We start from the raw sequence: 19,484 nt of genomic DNA, 5'->3' as shown, positions 1-19,484 counted from the left end.
AAGTTGTATATAGAGATGTAAATATTATTAAAGTAAAACACTGCGTGACTTATCATATTTGAAAGAAATAAACGCCAAGACCAAACTATCGCGAATACCATCAGCAGATACCAATTTTGTCTAAGTATACAGTGACGAGCATATAAATAGCGAAATTCTCTTTTCGACAAGTTCACGGCAATTCGTATTGATTGGGGGAGAAAGCAATGGGCAAAAATTATTTTTACGATGAAAAATTTGTTATTTTCAACTATTATTTTATTAACCCCTTAACCTACGATTTACGTTCGGGAATTTTGGGCCGAAAACGTAAACAAGCCATTATATATTATATTTGACCCGACTGTGCCCGTAATATTTACGTTTGGTCCGATCATCGTACTACGGGCCATGCCCGTAGTTGTAGGTTAAAGGATTAATAACATGTCTATTTTATTAGTAACATAGAATTATATTTACGGTATGTACGATACATACGAAGGGAAGATGTTTTCTCTATTTATATATCGCAAAACACATTTACCATTTTTGTATATTTGGATATATATAAAGAACTGTGCATCAAAATGAATAAAAATGACACGTTGTATGGCATAGTTTTACGTACAAAATCTTTTAGAAAAAAAATTTAAATTGAAATTTGTTACATTAAGATATATCGAAGACTTCGGATTTCCCTATTTATATTTGTACACAATTTATTTGCTTACTCATTTAAAACTCATGAAACAAACTCGTTTCTTTTGTAGAACACACATATGTAACCTATTAAGCGGAAATCGGTTAAATCAGCTGCATTCTCTAATCTAACAAGACAATCATCAGCAGGTATCAAAGATACATTCAATTCAAGTATCGTGCATTGAAATTTGCATGCAGATCACGCTAATCTGGATCTTCCTATCAAAGACTGTTATCTGCCTCATAACCGATGCACGCGAAAGAATATCCGTACCGTTATACATGCTAACAGGAAGCCAAGAAGCGAAGTTTCTTCTCGAAAACGTTTCTTGAAAGTCTAATATGATCTTCCTTCAAGAATATTCATCCTTTGTCTACTCTGGCCACAACGACGGCATTGATAATCTGAAATTTGTCTCTCATATTATTTTCGCTGATAAAACGATACAAAAGGAAGAGACTTTCCGTATAAATGGACCTATAAACGCTTCTAACATTTCCCTTTTCGAATCTAAGACTTTGATTTCCAGAAAGAGCACTCCAAAAGCTATAACGATTGATCGTATAAAAATTTCGCTGAGTGGAAAGGGTCAATTATCAATTCTGTTCGAGAAAGTAACCAATCCCTAGACTTGCCTTTATGCATACCATCGCCGTTCGACACAGATCTTTGTCGCGGCTATCGCGATCTCGTTATCGCCTCGACCTTTCGTGCATTTTTCCCTCGACCTCTCGTTCGATACTTTCTCCGATTGTTCTTCTATGGATGGAGAGAAGGCCGTGTAGATTGCTACCGGCAATTTATTCCTCTCACGTGACCTGGTCTTATCGATTTCTCGAAATAAGAGGGGGGCACATAAGCTACGAATTTGATGCTCGAAATCTCGAGACGGTGGATCCGGTGCGATTTCCTTCGCGACGGAACGTAATGGTGTCGTGGCGCCATTCGAAGTCGATCGTCCGCGGCCATGACGCTGATAGTTCGCAGGATCGGTCGCAATTTAAATTCTAAATGCGATCCCTTTTTGCTCTGTGGAGCAGATAAGCGCGTCGTTACGATCTTCTTTGGGACTGGCTCGCTGACGGTTTTAAACGGATCGATAAATATCGGTGAACGTCTTGAACGCTGATATCGATATCTATTGATAATGTATTGGGCTGGATTTATTCAGTTATCACATTGACGACTGGTCAGGTAGATCTACCATTTGATAACTATTGATATTTTATCTTTGTCGCTTTTTATACTGCTGGTTCGAGCGTTAGTATGATTTATTATGAAAAGACTGGTTTGCAAGGCCTAATGATAAATGCAGAATGAAACGATTTAAAGCATTACACGATACAGACAAATTCTAAAGACTCGGTGCTTAGTAGGGTAGATGAAGAAAGAATTTTAGAGCGAAGAGCCACCCTTAGGCGTATTGCACGCCATAAATTATGGTGGTAATACGCAATCTTTCTTCCATTAAAATCGAGGAGAAAATTATCTCGTTTTTAAGAAACTTTGCTGCACTTTGAATAGATGTAGGATATAAATGTGCGATTCTTTGCAATTTTCTTTTAGAGATTAAATCAAGTGAAATCTGCGTTGACCGATTGTATCTCTCATATTTGTGAAAATTGGAAGTCTGGTTGGACGTAATTGGATTCCATATTGAGCGTATCGATTACGATGAAAATGTAATTTTGAGAAATCGGAATTTAACGTAATTTATTCGCAAATTGATTGTCTCGTTAAAAGATTGAGATTAATTCTGACTTAATACCGTATTAAGCATAGGTTATCGTAATTCTGTAATTAACGTTACAATATAATTCCTGCTTTTTACACGTCAGCAACTATTTCCTCCTGGTTATTACGTTCATGCATATTATATTCATGGCAATTTATTACATTTCCGTCGAACAACTGCTATTTACCAAATCTCGTAATTATACTATATTTCACTGTACAATCCCATTAGGCAAACATCAATTAACCCGAATGCTCGAAAGCATCATAATCCGTGTTTAAGCAATCTCAACAAATGTTGGTCTGTAAAAGCGGCAGTTGCATTCCAGGTGGAAATCAACCGCAGATTGCCTCGAACTTGCTACCGTCTGAAGAACACGTCTCGCTAATTAAGAGTTAGCTATCGGCCAACTCTATCTCTCAGTGAAAACGTAAAATCGAAATATAGGGCTCCTGTTGCGTTCCTTCTCTCCAGATGTATTTACCATCTAATTTTCCGTTACAGAATCCACTACTCGATATCACTGATTTTTTCCTCCTTTTCTATATTCCCGTTCGAATAAAACGAAGACAAATTTCGATGGAATTTGTAAACTTTGACTTGTGAAATTTTGCGAAATTATATATCGAGAATTTTCAATACGAAGATATTACAAAAGTTTGTTCTTCGGCGGATGATTAGGGAGATAAATATTTGAAGATTGGTAAGTGAAACAGAAGATCGAAGGATGCTAGGAAAATAATTTCTATTCGAAGTTAGCAAAATTAAAGTCATCGTTAAAAATAGGAAATTGGTTTTAAGTAGACCGGAACGTTATACTAATAAATTTAACGACGAATCGTCCTAAACGTATTAACAGGCTTTAAACGTAAACTGATTATCCTTGAATAAACTCGAAACGACGCCATCAAAGATAAATCAGACGAGAAGAACTACCCTTACAAACTACCATTTAACTACACCGGCAATAACCGCGATATCTTTGTCCGATCCAACGAACAGGATAATCTTTCTGCGCTTGAAAACCATTTAAAAGATGTACAACTTCCTATTCGTTGCATCGAGCCCCATCGAGCAAACACGACTTCGTATATCGCTTCATTTCCATCCGTTGTCGGAACGTACAACGAGGAAATTGTCTCGTAACGAGCCTCTAAATTCCCATTAAACAAGGCCAGCGTGAAAAAGGCGCAACGACGAAAAAGCTCGCGACTACGGCCGTCCTTGCGGACAACGCTCGTGTCGTCGTGTAATTGAGAGACATTCAGAGTGCATTAGCGCTGCTGGCCAGGGGGCAGGCAGGCGTATTAATTGCTCATCAGCAGTAATGAAGGGTTTGTAAGCCGATATTAGCATAACTAACAGGTTTCCCGGTAATGAAGCCACGCTCACGGTCACGATGCCACCGGTCTCTTTATGTCCTCCTGGACCCTTTGGATATCCTCGCGTATATGTAGAAGACTATGCTCGATGGATCTTTCATTAAGTACACGGAGAATATCTTTGGTATAGATAATTTGCGGTTGAAACTTCGATGCATCGTGTTGCAATTTGGAAATTGCGAGGCGAGAAAGGACTATTACGTTTCTGGGCTGCTACGTCTCTTACGGAAAGTATAATAACATCGTGTTCGGACAATGCCGTGTAAAGTCGAAAGGGAAGCGGAAATAAAGATTTACACGGTCGGTTTATTTCGAAAGCGGTGTTGAGTTCATCTTTTTGAAAAAAATTGGCGAAACGAAAAATTCACATACAGTTGAATGTGATTTTCATAGTTATAAACAATTTATAATTTCAGTCTTAAAATATTCGTTCGTTTTAATCAATTGAAGTTTCGTTGATAAATGGAATCCCATAATCGTTTATTTTGCAATTCACCAATTTTGAAGTTAGCATAAGCCCATTCATGATCCTGAAAAAAGATATTGGTCCTGTTAATTCTCAAAAAAACAAACTAAATAGACCCTATCGGCATTTCTTAATCGATAAAAACGCGATCACCTGAATATTTTAAAACGGGGGAAAATGGATTTCAAAATAAACAGTCTATATATTGTATTAATATCTTATCGGTAATTTCACGAGTAAATTAGATCTTGACAAAAATCGACAAGTGGCTGGATATTTTTATAACGTGGTATATCTCTTTACTAAAGAAATTAAACCACCCTTTACGATCCTTAGATACCTATAAAGTAAACCTTCTAATTCCTATCGTTCAATTTATTCTCCACAAAAATAACCGTAACTTTATCATGGATAGTCCCACGCTAACTTATCCAAAGCGAGTTCCTTCATCCATGGAACACGGTTTTCTCTCCGTAGCAGCCACCACTCTTTTCCAGGCGACATGATTACACGCTGTAGTCTATCTAAATAACTTGGTATCTCCGTCGAGCTTAATTTACCTCGTTGCCGTCCTGACTCTAATTACTCCAGATTCGATATCGTTTGGTAACACGGGCTAGAATAATAATTAAAACACGGTTGGATGAAAAATAGTGCAAAACAGCTGGCTGCCAGCGTGGAAATCAGAGATAACAACGATTTAACGAACCCCGACGCGATCCAGGGTAGGAATCGCGCGTGGAAAATAGAAGCTCACGATTGTGCAATAGGCTGGGCGTGGTTGTGTGCCTGATTGCGTTTCGTGGCTGAACGAAGGGAACGAACAGGATGCTTAATTAAACGCGTAAACGTTGATTAAGGGGGTACACTATGCAGACGTCCGAAATTTTGTAAAATAACAATTATTCCAGATATCGATGAATCGCGTTCATATAGTTTGTGTATTTTTATATTTGAACAAGTGTATTTTTACATTTTGATTGAACAAAGAATTTACAAATATGGAAAAATGTAACGTTGAAAATTCTGACATTCGTTAACGGGAATGTTAGAATTTTTTAATGCGCCACACTGGTGTCTTCTAGTCGCTTAGAAGTTATACACTGGAGAACATGTTTCGCTCGATCGAACGCACATTTGTTTGTAAAATCGAAGTTCATCCGTGGAGGTAGAAAAGGATCGAAAGAGGAAAAGATGGGATCGCGCGATGTCGCGAGTCAGCCGATTGACCTCTTGATCCCTGGTATCTTTTCTCGGTAACCGCAATTCCACGAGGAAGCGAAACACTCAAGAAACTCGAGGTATGATTTCATTCGACTTCCTGCGCGAGAGAAGAAACGAGAGAAAAAAGCGAGGGAATCTCGTCGTAAACGTCACGTTGGGTGCGGCTAGGCAGAGCACACTTTAACTTGGGATTGTAACTTGGAAAGAGGGGAAGGAAGACGAAACCTTGAGGATAAAACGAATCGGTCGCAGGAACGGTGTGTGACACTTTGTTTAACTGGCCCGATGGCAGAAAGAGAAATATAAGAGAAAGAAAATGACTTCTATCGCGAGAGGAGAAAGTAGAAAAGGAACAAGTCGCTTAAAAGGAAGCTGAGAACAGCAAATGAACCAAAGATAGAAATAAAAATCGTGTGCTTGAAGAAGGCCGGCATTTAATGTAACCCACGAGGAAGTGGAAATAGTCCAACTTAAAAATAAAGGAATAAAATAAAAAACTAGATCGTTTCATTAGCAGCCGAACAAGAAAAGACAAAACACACCTGAGAACAGATGTGTAAATTACAAAACTTGACGAAGTAACTAAATCGAATCGAATCGTTTAAAAATCGTTTAAAAATCTTAAAATACAAGAATTCGGTAAATGAATTAAAATACAAATTTATCGTCAAAAATAAAAGAGAGAAAAAAAGGCAGTTAAAAGATAGATATAAAAAGAAAGAGAAAGGTATGAAGCGAGATGAAAGGAGGTTGGATGGCAAGAGTAAAGAGCAGAAGGGAAGAAGCGGTGAAAGAGGGATAAAGAAAGAGAGGAGAAAGGAGGAGAGACGGAAGCACAGCGGGAGATAGAGCGTAGCGGGAAGCAGTGGGGCGATGTTGATCTGGTTAGGCTGGTGGGCAGCGGTCGTCGGTACGCCGCGGTCGACGTCGGTACGCCGGTCGTCGGCGAGAGAGGCGCGCGACGACCTCGACAGGGCGTGGCAGGTCACCGGTTCTTGTTCGCTGGTGCACAGTGGCGTAGCCACCGATCGGGTTTAAGGTAGGCCAGCTGCGAGGAATTTCTTGCGTGATTCCATTGCGAGCATCTGTTCTAACCATTCTACCATTGAGAGAATCTTAAAGCGGTCATAGTTTAGCTTGAAATTTGCGAGGCAAGTAGATCCTTGATTTTCCTGTTTTATCATTTTTATTCGATTTTAACTTTGACGGAAAACCTGATGGTCAAATTTCAATTTCTATTTTCAATCGACATTACAGTAAACTATTTGCTCCTTTTGAAACTTTTTAAAGAATTCTTTGATACGATTACATTTTCAATCATACCACTGCTATGATCGACTTTTCTAATGTCTTTGTTTGAATTTTGCTCTCCTCGAACAAATTAAGGTAACATGTAGCAATAAAAACTATTAAACTATTAACTATTAAATTAAAACTATTAAACTATTAACTATTCGAAAATCCTTGAAGAGTATTCAAGAAGTTTCGTCGATTTTTTAAAACAGAAGAACCTAAATAGAGCTGCATGGGCTTAAACGATTCAGTATGTAGACGATTGATGATGAGGGTTAATATTGAATTTCTTTAGCACTTTGAGCTACCATTTGGTATTAAAAAATTTCGAGCGCTGATTGTAATTCCTGATGTCGACAAAGCTAGGTATCTAAACTACATCGAATTCGTTTAAAGAATTTAAAAGAGCAAAGATATTTCGTACTACAAAGTTGATCACTATATGTGATAAAATAGTTTCCAGTAGAACATTTAGCCGATAATTTGTCAGCGTTATCTCTGCAGATAATTCGATGTACGTTTCGGTCTTGTGTCGAAAATACCATGCGTGCGGAGAAATCGTAAATTCGTGTGGTATTCCTTTATGTAACGATGCGCCATGCTAGGTTCAACCGACGCCCGGAATTTGTGTCGAACAGGTATCTGAAATTCCGGTCACCTTCCACCTTTCGTTAATCGCGACCTTTATCTCGCTAGTAACTCACGGTAGGGGAACCTTTACATTTCCTAACCTCTGATAATATTCAACGTCTCCATGGAAAACCTTCCACGCTTCGTTCCTCGTTAATTCATACACTTCCCTGTACATATTATATGTACAAAGATTTTGTATAGCATAGGACGTGATAAGACTATCAAGATCACGTTGATCAAATTTGCAACAAATGTGAAATTAAACAAAGGAACTGCATGATGTTTGGTGCAAATGTATACCTCGCGGAGATCAGAATGTATTTGAATAATCAATTATCTATTGTATTAATAGCTATCAGTGTTGAATGGGACCATTTTTAACATACATCTGGGAATCGGTTTCAAATTTTATAATCGCGTCCCATTACGACGTTAATAAAATCCCAAAATGTTTCATATAACACGTACGACACACTGGTGAGAGTTTTCCATGCTAAGTGTTCAAATACTTTCGTGAGTCACTTGCAAACTTACAGAAGCAGCAACGTCTTAGAATCTAAACTCGGGGAAGAATGAAGGTACGAGCGATAGCGTTCGTTTTTACAAACTGTATCCGTTGTATGCCCAGTAGTGTACAACCCGACAGGGAGTCATAAACGTAAATTCCGAGCATCGGTTCATCCTAGTTCATTCCACGTCGTGTTTTGCATACTGCAACGCCATATAAGGCGGTACCGTGAGCGCGTAACAGCCCGAAGCGAATGCAGCAGCTGGATGCAATAGCGTTAACAAAAGTTATAACAGCGGTTACGACGTTTTTCGCCTCGTATGTCCCAGATTCGTGCTGGTTTATACTTTGTTCTTTGCGTCGAACAACCGTTCCATGTCCGGCTACAAATGTCACGAAGATTCTCTTCGACGTGTGCAGATTAGCGTATAGAATCGTCAGCTGTAGCAAGATTGCCAACTATATTAGGTTATATCGCAATTATAGTTATTATACAGATGTGCGAGATGTTTCTGATACGTATCAGGTTTCCGTGAAGTATTTGTCTAGATTTTAGATTATTAAAGTAATGTATGTCAATTTGAGGGACTATTGGATCAGAGAAAAGTGAAAGATAATATCCGTATGATTGGAAAAGATATTGAAGTTTCTACGAAAAAGAAAACTATAGAGCTTAATCTCGTAAAATCTAATTATATAGTCTTTAATGATACTTTTTAATGTTAGTCGTGAGAAACAAATTATTTATTTCTACGTTGATGAAGATATATGGTTAAACAATTTTCTTCGATATTATAGTAATTAGGGAAAGTTTATCGCGAGCAGATTATTCTATCATTGCAAGAGACAAAATCATTGGGACTTTTTGCATTCAGCATAAAACAAATCTTTCGTATGGTTTTGAAAGATAAATTAAATTTCTTGACAAGTATCTAAATCTTCTTAGATCAAGAATTTTAATAGCAAAAAGCCCATAATGGACCAATAAACTTCCAATGATATATTCCATTATGTTCTCGGCAAATTACTCACCAGGGCCGGCTTGTCATTTGTCAGCGACTAACCACCTTGGAATTTTTCACATATCGTAAAACGTTCATCTCATTAACTCGTCATTGTCATTGCACAACAGCTGTAGTGACGAGGCTTCTAGATGTCACAGACGCGACTTTTATTACGAACCTACCTCGAAGAACATGGTATAGTTGATGGGAAATGATTTAAACCCATAGAATAATTAAAGGACGTATTTTACGCGTCGTAAATCGGCGTCGAGAGGCGTTAAATATTTCGCTTTTTACAGAATTCATCGTAATTCTCGTAGAAAATTGTACGCGACATGGTAACACGTGCATGATACAAAATTAGACATTTTCGAACACTTAAAAATCCAAATACTTTTACATTGGTAAAGTAAGCAAAGTTAAATAAAGCAATGGAAAATATATGGTAACCATCGTTATCGCTTTAAGTAAAGAAAATACGTTCCACGAAAAATATTTGCAATTCTACGAATAGAGTAGTCATAGTTCCATAAGAAACGTATGAAGACATTAAAATTCCAGAAAACTAGAATTATAATATATAATAAAAAAAATAACAGCAATTTCATGCAGAGTCGTCTTATCGTTTATACGAAAATGGAAGGGAATCTAAGAAAGATCTTGAAACTTAAACCAACCGAAGAACGAGGTATAAAACGTGGACGAGTATCGGCAGTGCTACATTCCATAAATTCGTTCCCGGAGGCCTCGACTCGATTTTGCAACGGGCAAGCTACAGCGACTGTTTTTCCCCATAGAGAAACCGATGGACCGAGAGAAAAGATTCCACGGCTCCATCGCGACCAGTTAACGTGACGCTGTTCCGAGTCGGTGCTCTTCCGAGGTTATAACCGCGGCTTCGAGATCCTTCGGGGTCAAGAATTCGAACTTGGCAAGAAGCAAGCCGTTATTTTTCGAGGAACCTCGATCCTTTTCACGCTCGACCAACACTTTCTGTGGATCCTCGACTGGAAAGAATTCCCCTGTCCGTTTCCATACTTCTCGCTTCATCGTCGTTTGAATCGCGTTGCAAATAGGACAATGTGATTTCCTTAATATGTTTGCTACCCTGCACATACGCGTATAATAAGAAACGTTATCTTTGCACGATCTTTTGCGAGAGGAATATTCTTTCCATAAAATCGTGTATGTAGGAAACTCTTTGCTCGTGAAAATTTATATCAGAGAAATTCTCCTTTCATAAAATTCTCTATCGAAGAATTATCACTTCCCCTCCCGTGCGTACAAAATTTATTACGCGAGAAACATTCCTTTAACAAAGTTTTCCATCGAAGAAATATTCCTCGTATAAAATTTTGTAGGAAAGAAACGGTTCTTTTAGAAAACATTCTATCGGTGAGATATCAAGAAAAGATAAAGTTCGCCTCTTTCTATCGATTATTCTCTGTAAAAGATCTTGCTTATCCGTTCGAGAATCGCATTGCCCACCGTAACGTGTAAATATGGAATCTAAATATCTAGTTGTGGAACAATAACGTAGAAAAATCATTAAACACACCCTCGAAGCTGTTGCGCTCGAATTTCGCGCTGTCTGGCAAGCGCGCGAGATAAGAGCGTGTTTGTGGAAGGTATAATTGATGCTGGACCCGGTCTGGGATCGCGTTTGCCCTTAAGAGTTTGGAACTGGGTGGAGAAAATATAGGTTGTCTTCGTGGCTGGGCCTTTGGAGGGCCGCGGTCGCCCGCGGTGCAACACGAGGATGATATATTCGCTGCAACTGCAGCTGCACCACACAGACACCACGGCTGGCTCGAGGTTTTGTGAGATTACGAAACTTCTGCTTGTATCCCTGCTCGAAGACAATGAGATGTATGCGCCGAGATGAGATTCCTGTGGATTCTGCCATCTTGAACGTCTGCCCCCAAGAAGGACCTCCTGTCAACTTATTCTCGAACTTTTTTATGGTTCCTTTCACTTTCTTCTTGTTTCTTTGTCAATGCCAGTTTTTTCTAGATATTAGTCCGATCGTGAAGGAACGCGTTGTTCAAAGAAATTTTCTGTATTCGTAGATTTAGAATTTACGATGATATAGCGTTAATAAATTACGTTGTAATCGTCGAGACTAGACTGTCCGACGTATGATATTACGCCCCCGTAAAAAGCGTAAAATTATGAATTACAGTATTTTCCTGCACGGTATCCAATTACCGAGTAATGGATTAAAAGATTCTAGGCTCCACTGAATCTCCATATTATCTCCATATTAATAATCGTATCAGAAATTACTCTATCGTACTTTCAACGCAAACCTAACGATCCTCTGTTGCATTTGCAATTGCGGAAACGCTCCAATTGCTTCATGAAAATCTCTCAACGCGGCTCATCTTCTCCTTCTCCGTTTCCAATCTTACAAGCACTCGGCTAAATGTCAAAATCTTCATCCGATCGCAGCCAGAAAGAATCCCACTGGAAAGAAAAGAGCCGCGACTCGCATTAAACATCTTTTTCTCTCTTTGAGAGACCGCTGTCGCTTGACAAGATTTCTGCACGCAGTCGGCCAAAACGAACAGACAAACTTCGTATGTAATCTAGCAAGCCTTTACGGAGCAAGGGTGGTAAAAACGATCGGGAGACGGCGGTTTTAATTCATGCTCATCAACGGATCAGGGAAAAATCTCGGTGTTCCGGGAGCAACGTTTTACCCTAAATACATTTTAATGAAATAGAACGTTCTACACGGCGTTGCACAGCTCGACAATTTCCACGCGAACGTTGCTCGGTGCAAAAAGCCGCGGTTCGATCAACGAGGAGACATCGTGCACTATAATTTCCTGCTACTTGGGGGCGCCACGGCTCGCAGGCATAATTGATACCCTGATTTCAGAGTGGTAATTCATAATAATCAGCTAAGAGATCGCGAGCAGAAGCCTGCCTTTCGTAGCAACATTCTATTCCGTACCGCAATTTAATATAATAAAAGTACGCCTTTTTCTCGTAGCACGGCACTCGATACAGCTCGACGATTTCTCTACGATGTTTAACGCGCGGCAAAAACATCACGGCAGGTCTCTATTTTGAAAAAAAGAAAAAAAAACACACGCCGTAGCACACAGAGACACGCGTTATAATTTCCACGTCTTTTGCGCTAGCCTCTCAGATATACTTGCTTTAATAACGAAATAGTTCGAGAGTTTGTTTCACCTGAAATTACGATAGGTAATACAGGTGCAAGTTTTCATTAGTTAATTTCTACTTGTAATGTGGTATTTTTCTAATGATCGTTCGCGGAAGGAGGGATGCAACCGTGTCTTGTAAGGTACGATACAGTAGGCAGAAATTTAAAAGGTTTTTTAGGATACCCCGGAATGTTTTTAGGTTGCGTATATGAAATTTGTAATTTATAACGTGAAAGGAGAGAGGCGATTAAAGAAAGTTTCAGCGATTTACTGAAATTGAATTCTATTAGATTCTGCGTGGAAAACGTTCGTACGGAACTGACCAATACTGACACCCTCTCGAACTTGTTGGAATCACAGAATCATTTTCCATGTCTAATGTATTTAAATTTTCCATAGATGCACGAACATTCGCAATCTGTTCGACTAGGAAAATGTCTCAAACCAACGCCTCAACCAAATCACTAAATCCAATCGCAATCTCCATCAACATGGATAAATATCAAACGCTTCTCTTCAACTTATCATTCTTCTAAAATATTTAGAGGAATGTGTGTTATGATCCTCGTGGCTCGTGCGAATATTTCTGATATAGTTTGTTGCGCTTTGGCCCAAACAAGCCCAAACCAACGTGCACGATTCGATCGCGTGAAACAGGCATCGCGTCTGCATCTAATAACGATCCCATGACCCTGTTTTGTCTTGTACCAGCTAACAACTCGGCTAATTAACGTTCGCGCGTAAGAAAACGGTAAGCGCGACGAGCTTCCATTCTTACGCTCGGCCGCTTTCGCATACCGTTAGCGTGGCTATCGGAAATTCGAAACAATGTTGGCCGTGTCGCCCGTGATAGATGGCCCTGTGTATTCCCCGTGGCCGTATTCTGGCGCGATCACAGTGTCAGCTGCAAGGGAAAAACGGGATAATTAGCCGTGCACCGAGCCGCGAGGTTCACGCGAGTAAACGGCGTGTAAAGCGAGAACCGCGGCACGGGATAATTTGTGCAAGTTCGTTGATCCTCCTTCTTGTCCTTTTCTTGTAATTAGTCAGCGAGCCGGCCGACGAGGAATAACTTTCCAGCTTCGCTACTCGGTTGCCTGCGCTTGTTGTAACCGTGTGCTGAGAACGGTCGGAGAAACTGGCTTTTTCAAAGTGGCGATTGTGAGAGATCATACCTTGGTTAACGCGCTCTAAAAGTTTGACTTAACGAAAGGGAACTTTCTAATCGAAGACGAATGTCACAGCCGTTTATTTTATTTAGTTCGCTGCAAGTCTTCCGTAACTTATAAAAAGTTCATTTTTATCTAAACGAAGCGTATATTATTACATGTTTCTTAACACATATTGTAGAATAAGAATGAATGATTTTCACTGTAACTTCGTAGGGTTTCGAAATAATTTCGTACAGTGAAAACTCCCATTGGAGCTTCGTCCGCCAAGTCGATGCAAACTATTCAACCGAGAGATCAACCACCGCGAACATTTATCTTCAAATTCCTTTGCCACGAAAGCTGAACAAAAGCTGGAAACAAATCTAAATCGTTCCTCAGCTTCGTAAAAGTCGACGACTCGATTTACTTGGATCTGGATGTTCGGCTGGCGTTCGCGGAATGCACGAAGACGAGGACGAAGACCGGTCTGGGGTTTGCGTGCGGCGTTCGCGTTAGAACGCTGAATATTTCATTCATAAGCTAGCGATCGGCGTATTCTGTGCTCGCGAACGGAGCACACACGGGCAAACGATCGTAGTACGGTGTGAGTGGCCGCGAACCGTGCAACGCTAAGCGGGGGTAAATCGCGGCGAGTTGCAGCCGCAATTACGATCGTGTGGCCCCCGTGAATGAAACGCCCGTCCTTTTTTTTCTCTCCTCTTCTTCTTCCGCCTCCTTCCTCCGTCGTTCCGCCTCTTTCCTCTTGCTACGTCCTGCACCGTGATTCTATCCGTAGCGGGCAGCTCGAGCCGACTTTTTGCGGAACGGAGGTTTAATGAGCGAGCGCAGCGCGGCGTTCCACGCCGCTGAGGATGCCGCTTGTTGCGCAACGAGAGGAGACACCGCGCGGAACGCGCGACCTTCCGCTGGGTCGAGGGTCACGCCACGCGTTCAGGAACACGCGTGGGTTCCGCTGATTCAGACGACCGGTGGGTGCACGCGTGGGTGTCATTGTTCATGATCATTGTGAATGAGCATGAAGAGAAGGTGGTTTTAATTGGCGAAGCGGAGTGTTTGCTTTTGGCATTTTATTTTAAGGTGGTTTCGAGTGTTTAGAGATCTTATTGTATCTTTGTTGGTTTGAATTGTGGTAGAAATAATTCCCATGTCTTTCTGCTCCGCCTTCTATGGATAATGGTCGCGTTTTTCTTAAGCCTCGTGTCGCTGTTACGTTTATCATTAGATCATTCTGAATCACTGAACGTTAATCACTTGCCCAAGTGCGAGGACAATTAAGAATTTTACATTTTCACATTTGACACAGAATTAAAGGGCGGATGACTTTAATAAATCTATTAAATATCTTTGAAAAACGTTATATACCTTGTTAGGAACTGTGCAACAAAGAATTCTTACCTTTGTATCCAGACACCATCGAATCATTTCCCAATAAGAACCAAAGCTGTCAAGAAGAAATAACGATGGCTCCTGTTTCTTTTGCAGAATTTCCGCGAGCACCGGATCGATGGAGCGGCATTGCCCCTTCTTTCGGAGGATCATTTAACCGGGCCTATGGGAATGAAGCTAGGTCCAGCCCTGAAGCTTCGCGCGCTGTTAGCCCGGAAGCTGGGCGCTTGCACGGTCTGTTTGCACTGTGCACACTGCCATCAGACACCTTTGCCGGCATTGAACGCGGCTGCGGCTGCGGCAGCCGCGTCGCAACAGCAACACCAGCAGCAACCGCAGCAACAACAGTTGCCTGGAAGGCGGCCGAGCAGCACAGGAAACTGACAAACAATGGCGGAGACTCCTCTGGGCCCGGAGGGCACGGTCACGCCCTCCACGGACCCGAACAGGGCCCTCAGGATAGAACGGCGCGTATCACGTCCCATACGCAAGCCGGAAGTCGTCTTCAAGAAGCCCATCAAACAGTGACGCGGACAACGCGACAGCGCGTACACGTGACCGCGGACGCTGTGGAGTTCCGGAGGCTCCGCCTTGTCCTTCATGTTATATTCCTTTTTCCTTGGACGTTCGACAACGAGAAAGAGTTTCGTATATATACATATGTATATGTATATTATGTGTGAGAGAGAGAAAGAGAGAGAGAGAGAGAGAAAGAGAGAAAGAGAGAGTACCTGGAGAAAAATTGCTCCGTCTCGGAGGCGAAATTTCACTTTGCTGCGTTGTACTTACTTATAGATGACTGGCTCGTGGAATCGGGTGAAATCGTGCGTGGGAGTAGGTGACTCTTGGAGAAAGAGGGCGAAGATTGGGAATGTGAAGGTTGAGTGGCCAGAGGACTTAGTTTTTTACGTTGATTCGATGTAGAGTTTGGAGTGTGGATAAGAAGTTTGTAGAGGATATGTTGTTCTCTTACTTTTTGGGATGAAAATTTGTATTTCATGTTTGATTTAATTTTTAACAGAATTCTCATTGTTACTTACGTATAAATGCAATTTCGTGTGGACTTTCTTTTTTCGTTCCTATTCATATAACGTTGTTCTGACGAATATAGTGTGCGATCTTGATGCAATGAAATTACATCTTCAGATACTTAAATACTTCAGATACTTAAATAAATAATTTGTATAACTTCGAACTACAACGATTATTATAAAGAAGAAAGATAAGGGAAGTGTAATAAGTAGACATCTTTTAGTAAACTTCTTATCCGCACGTTGATCCGAAAGCTCGGCAAACCATCGAATTTAAAATGAAATTTTCAATCGACGATTACCATATCCTTTAATTAAATCGTAAACCTTTAGGATGATTGCCAGTGCCTGAAACAAGAATACTTGTCCAGAGAATCTGGGCAGCCCGATTCAGAGTTTCATTCGTGAAATCTTCCAACGGTGCGATTCTCTTTAATTTGTAATTCCTTTGTCCGGTTCTTAAGAGACTTGTACCGCTGGTCATGCTAACAGATTCTCTTCGACGAGCAGGAAGTGGAGGGTGACTAACAAGTGTTAGCATTCTCGCGTTCTGCCGCTTATAAATTAGAAATAGACACGCGATGAGCATAAAAGAGATGACGCTGCGCGATAATCAAATTAATTGGGATAGTAATTAGCGATTAGACCGCTTGGTTTGCGTGCTTATTCAAATTACATCCTTCGGTTGGAGAAAGAAAAAAAAATGGCCAACCGGAAGCAACATGTTCGATTCTTCGTGAGCAATTAACGTGTCAGGATTTCAAGATCGGTTTCACGCGGAACTAATAGCCTCGAAATCTCCGGAATATCGACTTAGCGATGGAAATTAACGTTTTAGAATGATTAAAGCGCGAATTAATGTACATTCTGCGAGATCAACGAAACGAGTGCCTCTATCTTTAAAAAGTCTTCCACAAGACTAGCCTTTCTTAGATGAACGAAATAATCGAGACGATTGGCAATTTTTAACGTCAGTTAGAAATTCGTAATGCTCATCGATGCTGCTCTTTGTTACCTGAAATTGAAGCTTTCGAGCGAGAAAGATTCATTGTACTGAGAAAAATTATTCGAGTTCTGTTGTACGATAAATGTGTAGATTAGAAATCAAGAAAGTACATTAATTTGCTTGTCTCTGAAATATAAAATGTCCTAGTAATATTTGTAACATCATTCAATTGAATTTGAATACTATACAAGGGATGAAATGTTACGTTAAAGATAAGATATAAAATTAATTCTGCGATACTACGTACAATTTCATTAGTGCAAAGCATTAGAGAATGTCTTTTGGATAACAGAGATTGTAAATGTATTATAAATAACGAAGTTAGAAGCATTCGAAGCGACAATAGTCATCCAAGACGAACTCGAATAATTTCGCGGAAACACCGAGTCCGACAAATACAGATCGTAAAGCGTCGAACGACGATTCTAATCTTCATCATCGTGCGAAGAATTAAAATCGTAAACGACGATAAGAAATAAAAAGGAAATATTAAATAAGTACATACCGCAGTAGGTATAATATATCGAACGAACTAAGTGAACAATTTGTTGTTTAGTGAGAGCGTGTGAAAAACGAACGAGTGAAAGAGTTGTACGAACGAGAGGCTGAGCGAGAGAGAAAGTATGCTAAGAAGAAAAAAATGAAAAAGAGACAACACTTTATTAGCGAAGAAATAAAGAAAAAAGAAAGAAGAAGAATTTATGTGCAATAACGACGAAAGGGAACGTTTCTTCGACACGGTACTTATATCTAGCTGTACGATAGGATGATACGTATTTGCTCAAATCGTTGTTTCTTTTATATATTTTAACAAAGTTTTTATATGAATGAATTATAAATGATAAAATATACTAAATTATATTTTTGCTAACGTTCTACGTGCAAACCACACGGAGAAAATCCACGAGCGGGTAACATTCATATACCTATAAAGAATATGTATACGTAACGCACACAAACGCATACATACACGCATAGACACGACATTACAGAAACACGAGAATACAAATTAGAAGCCGATACGTTGGAAATCGATATAGATTTACGAGATGGACGGACCCGTAAATATAATTTAGGGAAAACATTGTAAATTAATCTTCTCCCTCTCTTATTTACAACGTTTAACGTTTATTTATTTAGCAGTAAACCCGTTGCCTTATTGTATTCATGTAATAACAATTTAGTCGTAAATAGAAAGAGAGATATTCTTAGACGAGCGAGTCGCCCAGGACGGTTGTTAGAATGGAAGAGCTGATAAGTCGTGAGACGAGCAGTATTTTTAGATTTACATTAGCCTGAATTTACTGCAGACTATTATACGTTTATAAATATTATGTATACATACACTTATACGCGCGTTCTCGCGCACAGTACATCTGCTCGTACTTCCAGCTTTCGGTAGATCCGCGATCCTTTGCATACTTTGACCGTTACATGTTAGTAGTACGTTAACAATTTAGTAAAACAATTAATTACATATATCGAACGAGGTATAGAACATAGATTAAAATTAACCAACCTGTCCCAAATCAAACTTAAACTGTTATGGTTACCTGTGACCCAAAGATATTACACTTTTGAGAGTTAATTTTCAATTCTTAGTTGTTTCCTTTCATTCGTTCTTATTAGACAAGTACCAAGTTTCTCGAAAATTTGATTATACGGAACAGACTATCTGCTAAACATTTTGAAAAATGAATAAACGGAAGGTTGGACGACACGAGCGGACATTAACCGAGCTAGCGGCTTTTACTTAAAACGAGATCATTGTACATAATGCTTAAGCATTTATTTATATCGTGCTTTTACAGAAGAAGGACCCGTAGTATTTTATTTAGTTTCGTAGCAGAGGTTCATGCACATCATTACCGCGTTAGCACGAGATCGTTAAATTGTCGGGCAACAGGATCGTTTTGGGGTGCGAACGGACATAGAAGTAGCGAGCTACGAGATACGTGTGTTTGTGTTTGCTGGAGATAGAAGAAAGTGGATATAGAAAGGAGAGGATATAAAGAAAGGAAAAGTATGAGAGGAAATTCGTATGCATATCGACTTATTTAAAAAATATAAATGAGAGAATATATGTACAGAATGAGACGAGCATGCTGGAGAAAAAGAGGGATAAAGAAGCGGGCGATAAGGCAATCTTGTGATACTTCGATGATTTTATTTTCCACCTATTTTTTTTTCTTCTTCTTTCACCCTTCGTTTCCTTCTTCAATTTATTTCCGCATACAATCATTACCATTCCCCCATGAAAAACTTCCTTCCGACATCCCCTTTTTTATTTCTCCATCGCGAGCCTGTCGTGTATTATTTTACTGATTAACTGTCATATTATGTATAGTAGAAATTAATGGTGAAAAGAGAACAAGAACAGTACATTGTTTCTGTTAAAATAAACCTTGTTGAAAAATATCTATGTCTGGTCAAATTGTTTTCGTCAGACCCGAAATTGCGCGAAGATCATGAGATATTGTACGAAAAATTTTACAAAAATAGGAGTTTAATTTATGGGGGAAAAATACAAAAATTTGAAGGGCAGAGAATTTGCGAAGAAGTCTGCCATTATCTTTGAAACAAATTTATGATCAAATTTAATTTTTATGTGGCACATCTGGTGAACCATGGTTTCTGCCATTATCTCACCAATCGTTAATGCTCGTTCTCTTAACTGCGCTGCGGAAGCGAATCATATTGTAAATTTGTCTCCAGCGGTGTTCACAGATCCAACTATTGTCTGGGTTGATAGTTGCGGATATGATATTGTCATTGCCATCCAGAGG

At 39.8% G+C, this 19,484-nt stretch overlaps 1 protein-coding gene across 4 annotated transcripts in view; it reads left to right on the top strand.

Annotated features, from left to right (window-relative positions):
• LOC126922376 (uncharacterized) overlaps positions 1–19,116 on the top strand; it is a 185,676-nt gene extending 166,560 nt beyond the window's left edge. For all 4 annotated transcript variants that reach the window (XM_050734921.1, XM_050734920.1, XM_050734922.1 and 1 more), the window contains one exon: positions 14,758–19,116. In XM_050734921.1, coding sequence (XP_050590878.1) covers positions 14,758–15,045 — 288 coding nt within the window. In that variant the 3' untranslated portion in view covers positions 15,046–19,116. The remainder of the gene's footprint in view (positions 1–14,757) is intronic.
• The last annotated feature ends 368 nt before the right edge of the window (positions 19,117–19,484 follow it).

This window comes from Bombus affinis, chromosome 12 (assembly GCF_024516045.1).
Source record: "Bombus affinis isolate iyBomAffi1 chromosome 12, iyBomAffi1.2, whole genome shotgun sequence".
NCBI lineage: Eukaryota > Metazoa > Arthropoda > Insecta > Hymenoptera > Apidae > Bombus > Bombus affinis.
The sequence above is the reverse complement of the archived record's forward strand: the minus strand, read 5'-3'. Positions and strand labels throughout refer to the sequence as shown.